The sequence below is a fragment of the Ammodytes marinus genome (assembly GCF_949987685.1).
Source record: "Ammodytes marinus genome assembly, chromosome: 18".
In the NCBI taxonomy this organism is placed as follows: Eukaryota; Metazoa; Chordata; class Actinopteri; order Uranoscopiformes; family Ammodytidae; genus Ammodytes; species Ammodytes marinus.
In genome coordinates this window covers 10453271-10473886 of record NC_137222.1, presented here as the reverse complement: position 1 = coordinate 10473886, position 20616 = coordinate 10453271, and the positions used below count along the sequence as shown (strand labels likewise).

The window sequence follows — 20616 nt, the reverse complement described above, 5'->3', positions numbered from 1 at the left end:
GTTTAAAGCATGGATATAACATAACCATGAATGTCCAATTAAAAGGTTTTCACAACAGCAGATGATCATCTATGTATTTATTGCTCACATCCCCGGCCAAATGTCAAAATCTCAGTCACATTGTGCATTGACCTCAATGCTTATCTCATCTAGGGCTCTTAATATAGTGCATCCATAGAGACAGAGCGGAACGCGTCCTAATCGGAGGCCACGCCCATCGTGGGGAAAACAGTTCACAGCGCTCCATTCACTTTATATTGAATGACATCTGTATTCTGCAAACAAACTTAATAAAAACTTAATACGACATGCCTTGCACAAATACACGTTACTTTCTTTAAAGCCATGACTCTTGTCTGTCTCTATGAGCTGTTTTTGTGAAAAATGATTGAGTAATTTTCAATATCGAGACAAAACTCTTAACTAATGTATGCTAATGTTAGCCTTCTGCTGTAGGCTAACCCTCACGTATACTCCATCCTCGCCAGGTCGGACGGGAAAAAACACCTCGATATTGAAAATTACTCAATAATTTTTCACAAAAACAGCTTGTATAGACAGACAAGAGTCGTGGCTTTAAAGAAAGTAAAGTTTATTTGTTAAATGGAGGTTTGATTAAGTTTTAATTAAGTTTGTTTGGAGAAGACAGGTCTCCTTCAATACAAAGTGAATGGAACGGTGTTCACCGGTTTACCCCACGATGGGCATGGCCTATTTCCTGCACTGTCTCTATGCTTATGCAATAAAAGCATGGTTGATTAAATCATGTGATAAGACGAAAAAAGACACATTATCAATGAACACACTGACCGGGTAATTATAGTGACGCAAAGAAAACACGCGGAACGGCTGTTGCTAAAAAAAGAGGCAAAAACCAAATTAGATATGACTTCAGAAAACTTCATTTAGGCCATGTCATGTGCTTATCATCCTCCCCTGTGGGTATTTTAAGAGCCACAGGCCAAGCATCCCATTTTACATGCCTGCTTTATCTATGCAAACCACAGAAAATATCTTAGCCGGAAACTAACTAGAAATGGATGAATAAGTTTGGGAAAGCCAAAGAAAGAGTTCTCTTGACTTTGAGGTAATAAGGCGATAATGTGCTGTTAGTTTTATCTGGGACTGACTCAATTGGGACGAAATGACAGGTCACAATACCATGTTCAGTATCAGTGTATGGGCTTTGACTAATAAGTAGGCTGCTTAGTGTAAGTGTGTGTATGGACTTGTTATGGAAAATAAAGCCCTTCGATCCCTGAGAAGTATGGCTGGATAAGACATGGACACTTGATATAATAGGCACTTCACATTTAATATTTCTCTCTTCCTGCTACTGCGGTTTTTCTGGGAAACATCTGACAAGCTATTTCAAAGATTTACAATCCTGCCTAAAACAAAACCTTTGATACAGTATTATCACTATCATGATCATATTCCTGTAATAGCAAGTGTGGTTGTTGACATCATGTCTTCATTTGCAATATTTTATTGCCAAACGGAGATAGTAATTGCCTGATGGATGATTTGTATTCTCATTTTAGTTCATCGATCTTGAGAAGTGTGCACATTAAATTGAACAATTGATTCAACTTTCTTTGTACTTTTTTCGTTTACAACCTACTTTTAATAGGGATATACATCCTCCAATTTGTGTGTACAAAACACTCAAACGTATACCTGAATAGATATTTTTATAAACACTTGAAATTATGATGGCTCTTATAAACAAGGTAAAAATGTAAACCATAACTTGGAGTTTCATTTTTACCTCTCTACTTAAGAAAAATTCCTTAAATCTTATTATATTTCTTTCTTTCATTTAAAAAAAAAATTAAAATAAACACTCAGACAGCGGAAGATCTTGGGAGGATAATGAGAATAAATATGAACATTTAAAACATACTCCAAATGTCTCTAAACTAAAAAAGTCAGGTTTGAAATTGAATCAAACACTACCTCCGCTTGCTTTGGATGGATAGGGGTAAAACCACACTGAATGGGAATGCAATCGACTCTTTCAGCCCATGAAGAATTCATAAACTGTTACAGATTGGTGTTTACATCTTCACTGGGTGCAAATGAGACACAGATAATTGTTGGAGCTGGAGTTGGGTCAAGAGGTGGGAGGGTCTTGGGCTGGAAGGTCACCTGTGACAGCCGGTGGGACAGGTTTTGAGTGTTGGAGATCTACTTATTTTTCCTCTTCTAATTTATTCAGCTCTTGTAAAGCTTGTTTATTGATATGTCACAGTTTGATAAAAACAGAGGAAAAAGTGACAAGTTGTATTTAAAAAGTGGGGTAATGGAGGCTACAGGAATATTTCTTGGGCGGGAGCAGTGCCTTCTTGAAGTCTCCACTGGTTGCCTGGCAACTCCTATGTAATGACAATACTCCAGGAAGTCCCCCCTCCTGTCCTAGGAATATTATGTCTATTCTTTCTTCTTATCCAATCCTAAGCCCCAAAGCCAATGTATGTGTATTTCTCAAAGCGTCAAACATCTTCCAAGAGATAGTTCATTATGACCAGGCAGTGTGGGAAAAAGTAAATACCTGAGTGTACAACATGCCAATTCAATAGTGCTAAATATAGTAGCTGTCAGTGAAATGATGCTAACCTGTACTGAAGCTGCTTAGGTGAGCTGTGTTGACAGCAGACCAGTGACACATTGTAAACTCATCTGCCAGATGAGTCAGGGGGAGGGCTTCAACAAGGAGCACTTTAATCAATCTGATTATGGGGAAATGCTCTTTGTATTTTTAGCCACTCCATGTCGGGCCAATGGCCATTCATTGAATTTTGTTTCATTAGCTCTCTTGTTTATCTCTTGGATGGGTGGATTTATAAGGGGTGTGAAATAGTGTAGGATTTAGTACAATGGAACCACTAGCTATTTTAGCTAATACAGTTATTTGGGTAATCATTATACGAATTATATACGACCTGAGCCAGAGGGCCTCCTTTCCACCACAGAGACCTGGTTATAGGACAGGTCTATCAACCACAGAATAGGCGCGCAAAGCTTTCTCACAGATAGATGGACACACACACACACACACACACACACACACACACACACACACACACACACACACACACACACACACACACACACACACACACACACACACACACACACACAGTGGGAGAGAAAAACAGGATAGCATGCAAACTAGGGAGAGAGCAGAAAAAGAGGAGAGGTTAGATCTCCTGGGGGAAGATGATCCAGAACCAGTCGTCTGAATGAGGCTCGGATAGCCAGGGGAGAGGGAGAGAGAGAGAGGTCCCACGATATCTGATGGTCCAGCAACACAGCGATCTTGAGTGAAACTCGGGAGACAGTGAGACCTGCAAATAACTTGGCGGCTTATGAGAAACAAAAACAAACAGGGTTATAGAAACGCATGGCCATCTAAAGGATTACAGTTTTTTTGTTTTAATTTTGTGGGCAGGACAAACTTGGACTAGTCAGACTACGGTAAAAATATATATCATCACCGAAACCCACTTGCTGGAAGGATAACGAGATAACAAGGTGTTGAAGGATAAGCACTAATTGAAAGTTAAGGCGAAAAGCTGTCTTTTAGGCTTATATTTAAAGACCTTTACAAACTCAGATTGTCTGATGTCAACGGGGAGATTATTTTAGCGGAAAAAAGAGGGTAATTTATCATTTCTAGGGCCAAAGCCTAGATCACTGATCCCATGCTGTTTAATGCCAAGAAGCAACATGACCTTACCATGAAAAACCCCAATGCCCTGCTTCTACAAAGCCAGGGAGATTCCAGTGAATTCCTCTCAAACTTAAAACAGTCCAAATGTTGTCAATTCAGTCCCAACGTGAACATGTTACGTATATATTTTTATGCTGTGATTTTAAATTGTCTGAAATTTGAGACTTAAGCCTAAAATTAAAATAAAACAGTCTGTAAGTGATAAAAGTGAAGTAGCACTTAAATCTGGGTCAAACTAAGAGACAGCTGTTAGCAGTTCAATCTATTCAGTGCCAATATTATAGAAAGCTCCAGCTGGACCCAGACGATTCTTTCCTAAAACATGTGGTCTGTGAGCAGCTGTCAACAGTTACTCATTTACTGGCACGACTTATTATTTTAACTGATGCATGTGATGCAATGTTGTGCGATTGTGCTGTCTAAGAAAAATATCCTAGAGAGATGCCATAATACAGTTACCGCACAAAAATGTGTAATAATGATACGCAATAGTAAACAAAATAAATTAAAATTGATTGCTCCAATTGATAGAGGGGTGAATCATCGTTGTTAATAGTCCTCTAGCAGAGCACAGTTCATTTTGAAGATGAAAAGGAAATGCGTTACTGTGTATGCTGTATTACTCATCATAAGAATGACCTTTATGTTATTCCACATCCATCATCATCTGTTATTTCCCCATCTTCTCTCTTTAGCACAGACAAAATCTGCATGATGTCAGTATGTGGATAACAGTATAGTAGGCAGCGCCTCATATTTACACAGTATGACTGTGTAAACATACACACTTCCTCTCTTTGACAGATTAGGATATAAGCCCTCGTGCTGCCTTGAGACCTCTGCCTCTCTATGACTCACAGATGCAGACAGTCCCATCTGGTTTCATTCTAATTTCAAATTTTTTTAATCATCATGTGTCGTGAACATGTAGCCACGGTAAGACTGTGTAGGAAATAGTTCAAACTGTTGTTAAAGCTGGGTTAGTTTGTGTGCTTGGATTCAGGTGCTTGCATGCCCCTGGGACTGTGAACCGCTCTGTCGCAGATGTGGTTTCTCTAATGTGGGACAGTGGGGATGGTGTTATTTTTTAACAGCATTCCAAATGATTATCGCCTAAGGCCTGAGGGCATTGAAGACAGAGAAACAGACAAATATGATCCTAATCCTGTCCTGAGTGCATCACATATCAGTTATGTGGATCTTGTGACAAAATGTATTGTTAGACAATTGTGTCTGTGTGCCTATTGGGGAGTGTTGGACTGCATGTGTATGTGTTACAGTACTGTCATTAGCAGGCGTAATTAGTATTACATGATTAAAGTCTGTCGGTTTGGGGTGTGACCATGTCATGTTTTTTTTTAATAATTCAGACAGCACACTACTCCATCTTAATTTGGTGCATTCATAAGACGTGGCACTTGGCTCTCTCTAGGCAACCATGAGTGAAGTATAAAATGTCAGCAACTTAATGCCATAAGCTAAGTAAAGAAGTGCACGCCTTATGTTTTTATAATCTCTGCTGAGGAAACAAGACCAACCACTTCAATGTTTTCCTCCATTTTTCTTATTCGCGTAAATAAAATAAAAACTTGACTAACAATACTACTTACTGTGGTGTTCCTGTTATTTAGGGTAGTGTTCCAGCTGAAAGTTTCAATATCTTCAGCTTCACTTTGCCTAAACAAGAACAATAGTCAAGCTTCATGCTAGGGCCCGTGTGCAGCCAACCTGGTATCACGCCGAGGCGTCTAATAGACACGCATGGACCGGCGTCTAACTCACACGCCTTGCCTGACCAGGGCGTGTGAGTTACACGCGCACCTCCCGCCGTCTAAATGAATGGAGGAATAGTCTAAATGAACGGAGGAATAGCACCAACAGGGGCCGACATGTTCTCCCAGGAATAGCACGACATGTTCTCCCAGCATTTCAATACTATCTAGCTGCAGCCCCCTCGGTGGTTAGGGTTAGGGCAAGGGGACAGGGAGAGGTTATAATATAGATAAAACATTGACGGAAAACCGCGGCCGCCATTTTGACTACGGGCGGCCGCTATCGCGGCCGCCATCTTGACTACGGGAGGTGCGCGTGTAACTCACACGCCCTGGTCAGGCAAGGCGTGTGAGTTAGACGCCGGTCCATGCGTGTGTATCTCACGCCTCGGCGTGAGATCGGGTTGGTGCAGCTGTACAACAAGCGTTCTGCATCAACGTTTAATAGTGAGAAAATAATCAAGGTTCCAAGGAATACAGGGTCATTACCAGCTTGATTACTATACATTCTCCACTTCACCCACTGGGGTTTGAAGAGTTTTCTCAAACCTTTCCTGACCTATAGAATATCATGCAATCTTGTATGTGGCAACTAATAGATAACCTTATAGGTATTATACACTATTATAAGGGTTTCACCAGGGGACTAGTTGTTTACTATGAAATTGGTTTGTGCGTGTTTGTGCATGTATTCCAAGTATTACGGCCTATGCTGCACATAGACTCTAATTGAATCCTAATGATGGATATCAGAGAACACCGACATTGATTTCTGTCTGCTCTGACAAAGCCCATATTTCATCTTCTCTTTGTGCAATTTAAAACAGTCATGGTCGGGTTTTTTTTTCATTTGCAGGTTATTTCTGGATGACTTGGCAACAAAATAGTCTCTCTCTCTCTTATCCCTTATACTATGTACCACTTGACTCACACACTATGTAGCTAGCCACATCATTTTCACAACGTTTTCATATATGCAGTTCATTTTATACTGCACCAAGGCACAACAGTCTGACATTGCCACCGTTAATACAGGCTCTAAATGCCCTTTTACCCCTCATTAGCGTCACTGACAATGACAAGGCTTTAACCACCAAACACTTTGTGCCACTAGAAACCTACAACAGCGCCATCCCCCATCTTCAACTGGACATTGAGTGACATTGAAAGAGACAGACAGTGCGTGAGCTATCTACACAGCAAGTCATGCAAGAGCCCATGCAGCCAAATAAAGACAAACAGATTATTATCATGATTCACCCACCCACTGACCAGGGCAGTGAGCATCAAGAAAAAGCCCAGAGGACTTAGTTCGCTCTGTGAAGACTTGCACAAACTGGAAAATTCCTATTTATGTACTGACTGACTCGTGCCCAAAAATGTCAGTACACAAATGTCTTTTCCCTTACACCGCCGGAAGTAGAGCAACCGAGGTAATAAATAATCAAATTGGCGATGGGAGGAAAAACATTTGTACTTGAGGACAATAGGTTCCCTTCATGTTGGACTTTAATCGGAGAGGCAAGGAATAATGGAAACTGTTGTTCAGCTGAATATACCTTAGTGATATAACAGCATCATAGGTGGATAAGAGGATCTGATATAATTCTGAATAATTGGAATGTAATTTGGTAGATGGTACCCTGCGAATAACCCTGTATTTCATGATTCAATAAACAATGCAATTAGGTCACACTTTGATTTGGTCAGTAACCTCGTATTATCGTATCATGTGCTGTACCTGTGTCCAATGATTAATATGAATCTGAAACGAGGGAGTTTACTTCATTCAGCATTTCCACTGAACACCGATATTATGCTTTGATGCTGTTGTAAAAGCTATGTAATGTCAGGAAATAGCTTCAACAATGTGAGGGAGATGAAACAATGCCCATCAAATGAGATGGTAGTTTTTTTCAAGGAAAATTCTTGCAACAGATGTAAACATAGATGGATTATACTGGAAAGGTAATATCGTCTGCCATTCACAGGATCTTTTAAAGTCAGGCATTTTTTCTATGCAACCTTGAAACAGCTTTCGAACTAAAATTGGCACACAGTGTTGATATCCTTGATATCATAATCCCATTATCTCTCCTTCTTTAACCTTGTGAGCGTCTGCTATGAAGCTGTTTCCAAATAAGATTTTTTTGACTGAATCTCAAGTTTTATGTAAAGAAAATAAAAATGGCTCAATATAACTATTAGATATCTAATTTTGCCATTATATAGATCAAACACAGATTCTAGATAACCCGGGGATTGTGTCCTTTTGAGTGAAAGGCTATTTGACTTAACCACTAGTTGCCAAATATTTATTCTCGTGTATTTCCCAGCAGGGCTGTATTGATTTGTGCGTAGCCGTGCCATCTTGCCATTTGACATGTAATCATTTCGTCAGCAGATCATATTCTGCCTAAAGTAGATACTGGCCATTATCTAATTTCACTAATGCTAGCATTTTTCTCCCCAGAGGGCTTTGCCACTTAACAGTCCGTGTTGTCATGAAAACAAAGTTCAGCTGACAACTGAATGTGTAAAAAAAAAGAAGTATGAAGTGACACATGCAGACTGTCAGCTATGACCACTGTGTTTATTTCAATCTGCTGGACACACACAGTAGACCCAAACATGCTTGCACATACTCACAATAGTACAACACCTCTGATGTACCTCTCACCTACTGAGGGATTACAATTAGATTTTATCATCTCTCATCAACACACACTCTAGTCTTAAGGTCTCATTAAAAGGCAAGAAAAACTGCTGTTCTTTCCTTTTATTCATTATTTTATGTTACATTTTTCTATTGTAGTCTTTTTATTTGTTCTTTCAACCCATCCTTAACCCTTACACTGTCCAAAGATCAGGAGACAACTCTTCTTCACTTCTCTGACAGTTGATGCCTAATTGCTCGCTGTCTCTCCCCCCCTCTCTCTTTCTCTCCCCCCCTCTCTCTTTCTCTCTCTCTCTCTCTCTCTCTCTCTCTCTCTCTCTCTCTCTCTCTCTGTCTCTAGAAGTGTGACTGCCTGCTCAGCCTGGAAGCCTATTCTGTGGACCAGAAGCACCGTGTGTGTCAGTGCCTGAAAGACAACATTGACAAGCAGATACAGCTTCACAGAAGGGAGCCTCCCGCTCCACATCTTGAACAGGTATGTCATATAGACACACGCACACACACACACACACACACACACACACACACACACACACACACACACACACACACACACACACACACACACACACACACACACACACACACACACACACTCACGCACACACACACATACACACACACACACACACACACACACATGCACACACACACGAACATCTGGGAGCCTTTCCAAATTAATTTGAGGACAAAGATGAATCAGTAAACACATGAACACATGAACACATGGGGATGCATATATTTGTGCATAACCTCTATCACATATACCCCGTGAATATCCCACTCACACACACACACGCACACGCACACGCACACGCACACGCACACGCACACACACACACACACACACACACACACACACACCCACACACTTTCAATCAGTAACAAATCACATTTTCCTGTAGCTCACATTACCATCGGTTACAGTTTTCCACTTTGCTCTTGCATTTCTTTGGACAAGTTAAATGCTGCCTCTTATCTGGCGGGCTTTGAATAGTTGCACTGCTTAAGTGGAGTGTCAACTCAGTGTAATTGAAGCCCTGCTTGGCTCTGTTCACTTCTGCCAAAAGAGCAAAACTGGTTTGAAGTTGCTGCTCCACATACATGTTAACTGAACTTAATCCTTTAGAACAAAATGACGCTGTGGTCGACAGATGTGGTAAATTGTATTTCTTGTGATCATTTGAAACACTAACCAGACTAGACTTGACTGTGCCCTTAGCACTGCGAGTGCCGGTGTTTTCTCAGTGTGTAAGTTGACCTTTGGTGTTGCAACGACTGTGATACATAAAAACTACAGTACATATTAAAGCGGCTACGAGTAACTTTTAAATATCTTTTAAACAGCCTCATGTTTCCTTTGATAATCATAAATTACCTTTAACAGCAAACGAGACCATCAGTGCAAAGAAAGACATTTTTAAATAGTTTTTATTACTCCTTTTGGTCTGGTCGCACACCCAGTCCGATTTTCGGTTCGCTCGTGCAAGCTCTATGGTCACATATCCGTATTGGTCGCAGATTTCAGTGTGGCGCTGCAACGTGAATTGAGAAGCCTATCCCTCCAGGTGAGGGAAGGGGAGCGGGAGCCTTGTTTGATACAGTTATTTGTCGTCATAATGACTGATAACGGGGCTGAACCGTCAAAGAAAAAAAAGAGAATGCAATGAAGAAAAGCTAAAAGGGAGAGTGATATAGGCTACGGGGGACGAGGGCGTTGCCAAGCAACGTGTATACAATTTCACGAGAGCGAAACTAGACTGCAGTGTTTACTCCTAAATGAATGAGCGGTTGGTACTAACACAACGTTTGCTTTGCTTCACCATCATCAGATAACCATTATCTGAAATAGTAATTATTTACAACAACATAAACACATTACCTCATCGTGATCCATACTAACTGTGAGGAGTCGGACACGGTCGGACACGTAATCTTTCAGCTCCGTGAGAGAGAGTAGTTAGGTGACACTGCTCAACTCATTGCAATCAGGTGTGTGTGGCAGTGACTGGCATTAGTTGATGCAGTGTCAAAACCACTCTCACGGAGCCGAAAAGAGTCCTCACACTTTCAACACACGGACATGCACTATATTGCTCCCTTCTCAGTTCACACTCACGCGCCTGGCACGCGCTTTGCGACAGCGGGCGTCGTAAAAATACTACCGCTTTTGTCCAAAGGGGACGCCAACGTGCCATGTTACTCGTAGTGGCTTTAAGTTGAAAACTGTTGGATAAGGTTGGAGAGCTGAGGGCTAAGTTTTGCCTTTTTATTGATGTATCTCTGTTCATGTGAAGCTTTTTTTTGCGACCTGTGAACACAACACTGACATATTATCACCTTATTTATTCTCCTTTCATCTCAGTTTTTGGTCTCTACCAACACCTGAGGGAGATACGCTACCTCCACCAGCTACCCGCTAACTGTTTCTATCTGCTGTTTGGTGCTGAGCAGATCTTTTGAGCATTTTTTCACTGAAAACAGCTGCCTGCTTCGACTTAAAGAAATTAAAAAAATATTTGGTAGTGAACCAAAACAGGTCATTTGCAGGCCAGAAAAGAAAAGCAATGTGCTGAAAAATGCTTAAAATTCCATAGAGCAGAAGAAAACAGCACCGTGGGGGGATAATTCTGTCTGTCCCTTTTCACATTCCATAAAATCATTGGATCGGTTGTTTATATAAAGATAATGATTCAAGCTGCTTTGAGTTTGTCACAGTAAGTCAAATTTGAAGACCTATTCAATTTTTTGAAGCGTAGCCATGGATCAATTTTGAATTTAATCCAATCATGTGCAGAGTGTGAAGGTTTGTGAATCTCTGCCGAAAACCAACCAAACAAACAGACAAACAAAAGCCTCTGCTATAATCACTATTAGATTTTGTAGTGACGCCCCTACTCATAATGTAGCACAGTGGCGGTGCGGCATGCTGTTAAGGATGCACTGTAACTGATCTGTAGGTGCTCATGGGCTTTGACCACACTGATTAAGAGGTTGGCTGCTGAGCTGTGATTGTGTGAATGACTTTGGCCCCTATTTCGGTCATTTCAAGTGTTACCTAGGGAAATCTAATCTCTTTTTTTTTCTTGTTAATTGCTATTTGTGGCTTTTTCTATGTGGAAGCTGAGTGAACTTGTATCCAAATCGATACACTATGTCCTCTGGAATAGTATCCTGTCTGCAATGTGCTTTTCATTTCAGAGATTTTAGCCAACATTTCTTTGTTTTCATTAACACCTGTCACAGTTCTTGCTAATTTCATTCTTAACGTTCCTTTTTTCTTTTCTTCATTCCTCACTTCTTCTTCCATTTATTTTATGAACAGCCCACTCACTTCATAAATGCCCAGCCCAGTTCATTTGAGTTGAGTGCTGAAAGTTGATTAAAAGGGATAAATAGCCCTGTGTGTCCATGCCACACCTGTCGTACATAAGGGCTCCATTTCATCAGCACATGAAAGAGAGAAAGAGCGAGGGACGAGTCGAAAGTCTTTCATCCTTTTCTCTCTCTGCGTGTGTGCGTTCCCATCTGTGTCCCTGTATAGGTGTGTCTATTTTTAACCCATATAGTTTATCTGAAAAGATTGAGGATGGGAACTGAACTTGGCATTCAGTATTTGAATAATAACCAATATTTGAACTACTGTCCTTTTTTTTTAAATTATTATTATTGGGCGTTTTTTCCGCTTTATTTGATAGATTTGAATAGAGTTGAAATGGGCCAAAGAGGAGAGGACATGCAGAGAACCGACCACGACAAGGATTCAAACTGGGTCTGCTGCAATGAGGACTGAGCCTCTAGGGGGACACTCTTAACCACTACACCACGAGTGTCCCCCCTGAACTACTCTACTTTTAACTTAGCCCAAAGAATTCAACAGGTTTAAACATTTAAACATTGTTTCAGTGATAGGATACCTCAGAGTCCAAACTATATAGTACTGTCTGCTACAATGTTTTCCTACAGGGATACATGTACTGAAGTTATTCCAAAGCAACACAATGTGCATGTTGCTTTACTTCCATGATCAGTGTCTACAGTATTAGGTGCACACAGCTGAATGCATGATCTCATTAACTCACACTGCAGCGTTCAATATGTTGAATGTAAACAACAGCTTAGTAAGCATGCTGAGTCACATAAGTCAATGCCATTTACCCCCCCCAACTCTATTGACCAAACCTAAGAGTTATTGATCAGTATAGACAAGGACTTGCTACTCATTTTAAATTAAGTTTGACCCAGACAATAAAGGAAGAGAATGATCAGAATGATCCCTCAGAATACGCTCACGAGCTTCTCTAAAACGCTCTACAGGAGGGATAACTCTGGTAAAACTCTTGCCACGTGTTTTGGTACTAGAGGATGAGGCAAACATGAACTAAAGAATTAGAGAACTGTGAACAAATAAGCAATCAAGAGGAACGCGAGAACAGATTTGGCAATTTCCTATTTGCTATTATTCCTGCGTTTCAGCATTTCTTTATTTAACATGGTTTCAGAAACACACACAATCACTCATATTACTTTACAAAGGCAAATTGATCATTCATTCTGCAACGGCTGATGGTACCGTCTCAGTGAACTTAGAGATGCAAGTGTGCATGTGTGTCCTGCCCTGTGGAACTATTCCAGCAAACCTCTTTTGTGTAGTTATTAGAACCTTTTACTGTGATTTCTGAATATGGAAAATGGAAATCCCAAACGGTGTCCTGAAGGCCTAAAGGGTACATGCTTAATCTTGACATTTTTTGTATCAGGATGAATTAGTTCACTTTTGATTGCATTTCTCCAGAGGAGCTCAGAGGCAAATAGTTTGTATTCAGTCCTGTAGATAGACTCCAAATGTGTTTAATTACATGCAAATCAGCTTAGTCAAGTACAGGAGATATGAGGAGAATGCTTCTGCAGTATCCTATCTGCTGCGTGGGAGTCCTTTCGAATCCTATCGTCCTGTGTATTCTACTTAAAAGCCCTTTGATAGGTATAATGACAAAAATGGGAACTTGGATTTCAAAAATTATATTTTTATTCAAGCTCTGTCCACTTCAGAATCCCTACTTTGTAAAATTTTAAATTCAAACACTATCACAGAATTTTGTAAATAATTCAAAATGGAATAAAATTCCTCCGATAATGCTTAAATAACTTCATTTATGTCCTATTGTTGCTGCTGAGTCAACAGTGGGAACTATATTTTATATATGAATAGCGACTATATTTATTTGATGCACGTGCATTCCCCGACAGTGAGTAAGAATTGCTGCAAAGGAGCTTTATAAAATAACCCATTGATTCAAACAGCATTTGTCCTCTCATGCACAGAGTAACGGGTAATTCCACACTTGGCTGAAGCGTGCACTTTACTCAAGAGATAAATGTCCAAGTGTGCGGAGAGAGCAGAGTCCACTCCTGAGGGAAAACACACACATGCTCTTAAAACCACATCCATCCTATTTATATTTATGTTACTCTGTTCATTCATGGGTTTATTTTTTTCGGGCTAATGCTCGCTCCATCACAGTGTTGATGTCAGCAGCTGCCTCAGTTCCTCCAGCCTCTTAAGGCTTTGAATACTTCCCCTCTGAAAAACGCTGGCTGTGTGCCGTGTCCAATTGTAGATTTCTCTAATAATCCCTCTTTGAGCCGGGCATGAGTTTGAGAGTTTGCCAGTTTCTGTTTCGTGTGGAGTTTTGTTTAATGTCCAAGGTTTTGGGATGAATTTCTTGAGGCACTTTTGTTTTAGTAAATCACCTTGTTTTAGATTAGCAGAATGACAAACCACAAAGCATTTCTCTCTCAGACACTTAACAGTTCAGTGATCACTTTGTTCAATGTTTATTTTAGTTAAATGCAGAGGTCGCCGTCTCCCTCACCGTCTCTGGCTTGAGCAAACGTTTCCAAATGATGAACACACTAATGATTGACATTGAACAAGTAGAATATCAACTACAAGGCAAACTAGATCTTAGAGTTTGCCAGTTTCATCTGCACCCAGCATGTTCACCAGTGTGGGAGAATATATAGTTGAACAGAAGACTCATGTGACCTTACATGTGTTTTTGGCCTTCAGAGTAAAAGCAGGACAATTAAATAAATATTTGTACGATTAACTTTCTTTTTCAGAAAAAATTAATTGTGGGATACTAAATCAACTGCCCATGCTCAGCAGACAGCATATAATCTAATAATTTATATTATAAACAGTTTTATTTGTTTACGTATGCATGCACAGAAACAAACACTTACCCTTGTGGTCTGGGGCCTCATTTATAAAGCTTTGCGTGGGATTCACGTGGAAGCTGGCGTACGGAAGAAATGTAGGATGTACGTGCGAACAAAAATATTCGGATTTATAAAACAGTGCGCACTCACGTCCTACGCCTGTTTCCCTTTATAAATCACAATCTACTCTAAATGTGGCGCAGCCTTTGCGGGCTTCACGTACCGCCCATATTTACCCATACATAGTCATCGACACGCCCGAATTAATATCATTTACTGAGTGCATGAAGGCGGTAGTGGCAATCGCCGACTGAAAGGGAAATGGAAAAATAAACTCCACACGGTGTGGATCACTGCGGTCACCCCGAAGTACCCGTTGGAGAAGTGGCGAACAGGGAAAATATAGTTTGGTGGCAGTGTGAGCGTAAAGGCGATAGAGTGCAGCCTGTGGCGATCTCTGTGAACGCTGTGGCCGAAATAAAAAGAAGTGATCCGACATAAAAGTGGACGCAAACAAGTGCATATCCTCACACAACAGTGTTTGTGCCACGAGCGGGGGGCACTGAGACCCCCCATGAGATACAGATTCGGAGAATTCATCCCGGGGCAGTGACGGGCGGCGGAGGGTTAATAATAAACTTCACAGTCCCTTTCAAAACACAATTGCGACGTGCTTAAACACAAAGAAAAACACATAGATAAAACGGACTAAAAGCCGTGAAAAAAATCACAGTAGCCTATGTGATGTACAGTAGGCTTATCATTAGTGTATGAAAAGGTGCACTCCTGTCTGCCTGACTGAGGCATCGAGAACAGCGTCAGTGTAAAAGTAATAGGCTGTATTCCACCTCAATATTATCAGAATTAATTCCACAACATGCAGATAGGTTATTCTTTAATAACTGCAGAGCTTATTCGAACGTTGCTATTTTGTTTTTATTTGCACTCATATGTCTCCGTTTGTAGGCTATTTAAGATCCTAATTCGTTTTGGTTTTGTTGGTATCACTCCATGGAAAAATCCGTGGAGGCATTTGTTCATTAGTTGTAAGAATGGCTTCATCCGTTTTGCAAAGGAACTCCCAATATATGATAGACCTACATGGCTTATAATAGGCCTATCTGGATACATTTTACACAAACACATTCGTTCTCGCACTTCATACATGTGCCGACGGAGTCGCCGTTTCTCCTTTCTCCACTTTCTGTGTGTACGCATGGGTCAGAGTTTGCGTGGAGGACCGCACATCTCCCGTCAAGTTTGGTTTTTATAAATCCCAATATTTGCTTAGAAATTGGCGTGCGCCCTCTTCTGGGCGTACGAAACGTTTATAAATGAGGCCCCTGGTATCCAACAGCCATTATAAGCTATAAAGCTTCTGGTACACTCTCGTTTTGGGCAACATTAGCTGCTAAGCTTCCGGAAAAATACAGCTGGTCAGCTGCACACACACACACACACACACACACGCACACGCACACGCACACGCACACGCACACACACACACACACACACACACACACACACACACACACACACACACACACACACACACACACACACACACACACACACACACACAGGGGGAGAGAAAAACAGGATAGCATGCAAACTAGGGAGAGAGCAGAAAAAGAGGAGAGGTTAGATCTCCTGGGGTGAAGATGATCCAGAACCAGTCATCTGAATGAGGCACGGACAGTGGGAATTAAAAATTGACTGGCCATTTTCAAAATGACAGACACACTTCATCACCCACAGTTAGCATTTGATGAGCAATGCTGGCACTCTTTCCCTCAGTCAGAAGAGGAGAGCAAACTATCTGCAGTAAAAAGTAATATACATTTTTCAACAAGATGGCTGCTGCTAATGAAAAGTCTGTCTGTTGAGGTTTGGAGGCAGCTTCTTGTTCTCTTTCTCTGGCTGTCATATTTCATATTTATGAGAATCCTTTTCTTCTGAAGTGCTTATAATACAGCATTTATGTCAGAGGGAGCTGTGACGCACTGTCACACACTGTGACAAGGACCCTGTCTCATTCCCTAACTAATTCTCGCTACTCGTCAAACAGTTTATTCATGATGAAATATTAGAGAGTGGTATAGTCTCTCTCTCACTCTGTCAGCCTTCTCTACCATGTCTCTGGACTGATAGGAAGTGTCAGTTAGCCTGCATCTTTTGAGCAGCATATCTCACCACGAGGGCAAGCTGAATCTTAAGCAGCAACACAAAATAACAAACAAATAATAAGCTGGATTTATCAGAAGACTGAATATATTGTTTTTTGCCAACAATTTTCAAGGGCGGCATGCACTGTCATCTTGACAGGCATCAGCTCGTCAGAGTATGCCCGATTATACTGTAGTGACCAACGTGCAATGCCTGCTTTTCAGAAAAGCAACTTTACTAATGTTTTTTCCCCAGAACTTGACATCTAGTTTAGAACAGAGCACCAGCTACATGTATCTACAGCAGAAAAAGATTCAATAGAACATGACAAAGGCCAAAACAAGATTTTTTTCTGTGGGTGAGAAAGGGTGTGATTTGAATCTTGACCACTTGACCAGAACGAGATCAGGGTTTGATGTGTTCTTTACACAACAGTTTAGGCTTATCAACGATAGAATAAGGCTTTTTGTACATTTCAGCAAGATATTTTAGGGAGAGGGAATTGTCAGTAAGACAGCGATGATTGTTAAGGAAGCATATTAGAAGTGACAGTCTATTAAAATAAATTCATCTTGACTTGATGGACAGCATGTTGATGCATTGATAGTTACAGTCACAGTGGCTTAGGGAGTTAAAGAAGGAGAAAGAAAGCTACACGCTGAGGCAGTAAGTGACACGGGAGCATGTGAGGAAAAAGCTATCAAGTAAAGAAAGACCGTGTGTGATTTTTCACACTTTATTTCCATTGGATTCCAATGGGGATAGAAGTGACACAAGAAAGGCTGCAATACACCTGTCACCTCGTCGTGAGAGGAGAATAATAAACAACATAAAATACAGATGTTTACAGTACATGGCAGATAGAAGGAACATTGTGATGAGACTGTGAATGTAAAATATCTAAATAGAAAGTGAAATACGGCAACATCTGTTCTGCCACATGTTCACGTGATTACCATTCATTTTGCTCTATTTGTTTCCCTGAAACAAACACACACTTTCCTCCTTCGTTGTCTCTAATTGGACACGGATGAAAACCATTTGTCTTGTCTTTGCACACGACACACAAGCGGCACACCGCGTGCTTTTTTCCGTCATGCGTTTGTCTTTCAAAGTGTGACATCCAAATTTAGAACATGTTTAGAATGGAGCAGATACGAGGGCCCCATCTGAATACACTTCCTGGGTACTGTCATATCACAGTAGTAGCAACAGTTAGGACTTTTTTTCTCCTAAATGGTATTTTGAGAGATTTCTGCTTCCGAAAAACGATTTTTCTAAAGGGACTTAATGGCACCGGAGTAGTCGGCTGGCTATAGAGATCAGTGTTAATGCGGCATTATGCTGAACTGTGAGTAAGTGTGTGGTGTCAATTCATTCAGATGAGGCAGTGGCAACATTTTCACTAAAAAACTAAGTGTTGTGATGAAGTAGAAAGATATCATTGACAGCTCATACTTTCTTTAGTTTGCAGAAAATAAGGGTTCCTCTCAAGGCGACCTATAAAATATTAAAGAATTCTCATGTTCTCCATATACAACTACTCCCATTTAGATGCATTGCTTGTGCCCTTTCCTCAGTCACACATTTTTTTTTGTCTTCAACCAGAGACTCACTCTCTCATGTGTAATTTGCCCGCTATCTATTTCTATTCCTCTCATCTTCATTTCAGTCCTTTACATGTTCTGATTCTATTACAACCATCAAGTGAACACTTTTCACCTTCTCTCCTTCTCTCTGTCTATCTCTCAACTGTTTTGTTTTCCTCTGCTTTCTCCCTCTCCCACTCAGTCTGTTACACACACAAACACACACACGCACTCCCAGCCCAGCAATGTTATTCATTGTGGCCTGTGTAGTGTACGATTAATCCCTCTGTCCCTCTTTAAACATTAATGATTTCCCTTTGATGGAGTGGTGTTTGGCTTCATTTTAGCTCACCTTTAACTATTCATAACTGTGTTATATAATGGCATATATGCATCAGCGCAGGAGCCAGTATAGAAAAGAGGCTTGTGGACTCAGTCCTAAGAAGGTACAGCAGAGCATGAAATACATGCACAATTAATTTTAATTGTGCTCATTCTCTACTTTGCAAAGATGACGTGGGCTCCACTGAGCACGTTACGGATCTAGGTTAATTGTTTCATTTGCATATAACGGGGCTCTTTTTTTGGGACATATCAGACAATCAGTGGTACTGAGAAACATCCCGCCACCAATTAACAGGAGGAAGCAGAAAACATGCAAAGTGCTGGAAGCCAGACGAAACTGGCAAACACAGAAAAATCCAGTCCGTCTTAGGTTGATAGTCTACTTTTTAAAATGTCAATCATTACTGCGTGCATCATCTGGAAGTGTTTCCTTGAGTATAGCTTCGTCCACTGATGGCAGGCAAGGCAGACGGCTAGTTCTGCGCAGCGTAAATTACTATGTTTAAAAAAAGCTATTTGAAAAACAGCCCATCATCTATTAGCGCATGATATAATTAGATGAGGCCTGATGAATAGCTTACACGGATCTGTGTAATTCTAATACAGACACATGGTCATTGTGACAGACAGGGTTATGGCTGTGTGTGTATGTGTCCTATTAAGTGTGAAAGACATGGCCCTTAACATCCTGCTCTTTGATAGGGTTCGATTCAGCGCTTTGATTTGCGACAGAGCAACTCCTATAAATAGCGTGTAGAGGAAGAGAGAGACAGAGACAGAGGGGGAAAAACGAGAGGGGGAAAAATGAAGGTTGGTCTACAGAGAGTTAATTGCATTTGATCCTTTCATAACCATCTCTCACCACATTTTTACAATTCCTCCTTTCAATCTCACACCTCTCTCTCTCAACGATTCCATCTGTGTTAATTTCCCCTCCTTCCTCTTATCCCTCTTTACCCTCCTTGCCTTTATCTCTCTCTCCCTTTCCTCTCTCTCTCTCTCCCCCCTCTCCTTTGCGCACACGTTTGCACGCGCGTTATTACAGAGAAGCCAGAGACTGCAGCAACAACACAGACAAGAAACAGAACATCTAGAAAGACGGACAGGGGGGCGGGGGGAATCAAATATGGTCACATTGAATTAGCAGCTTGTGTCTATTAGAGCTGCACACCTGCTCTCTCAGAGTGTGTGCATGTGTGGATGAACTGTATCTTCCTTTGCCGTACCCTGGGACACACACACACACACCAGTAACAACACACTCATACGAACACCAACACTACGCGTCCAGATGCCTGTGTCTAAGGTAATGTATCGAATCTTCTGTACTGGTATAAAGGTCAGACTGGGAGCTCTTTCTGGAGAATTAGTTGTGATAAGGATTACAGTGATTGTGCATGCTTTGCATTGCTGTAAATTTAGTGTGAATATATTGAGTGTGTGTGGGAATGTGACTGTGTTTAAAGAGTGAGTGTGTGTAGGTAGCACTCATTCGAACGATGCGATCCATCTGTTTTGCATGTGCAGGCCCAGGTGAAGTCACAACAATCTTTTTTATATGTATCACGTTCATATGTTTTTGAAAAAAAAAAAGAAAAAATTTAAGCTGAAAAATAAAAATGTTTGCGCTGCACAATATTTGCTTCTTTTCTGATAGTTCTTTTTGTTTTTGTTTTGTTTGTTTGTTCCGGTAGTCATACATATTCAATGGCCAGTCATTTAAATTTGTGCAGGAAGTTTGGACTGTATTGTTTCTATGTTTACCATGATGTCATACTCGTTTATCTTTATTTATGCAACCTTAGGAGAATGGGACAAACAGATTGAAGGGTAAACTCCTGCCAAACAGCTCTGGTGTGATTCACTCTTCAGTTAGGTGAAACTCATGTAGTTCCAGAGGCAGGGAATTGAAAACACGTAACTATCTCTTGTATCTCCTTTTCTACTGCCTGCTAATGCATATAAATTGTGCTGGAGAAACTCAGTGAATGTTGACTCAGCATTGGTGCCATTGCGGCAAACACTTTATGTCAGTTTGTTTGTATGCTCTCTTCCATGCAGTACTTACTATGGAACTGTTACCTGCTGTATCCGACACACCATCTT

The 20616-nt window shown here is 40.8% G+C and overlaps 1 protein-coding gene across 2 annotated transcripts in view; it reads left to right on the top strand.

Annotated features, from left to right (window-relative positions):
- rgs3a (regulator of G protein signaling 3a) overlaps positions 1-20616 on the top strand; it is a gene marked incomplete at its 5' end in the record, with an annotated part of 139806 nt that overhangs the window by 67611 nt on the left and 51579 nt on the right. For both annotated transcript variants that reach the window (XM_080046981.1, XM_080046982.1), the window contains one exon: positions 8526-8660. In XM_080046981.1, the coding sequence (XP_079903107.1) occupies positions 8526-8660 (135 nt within the window). The remainder of the gene's footprint in view (positions 1-8525; positions 8661-20616) is intronic.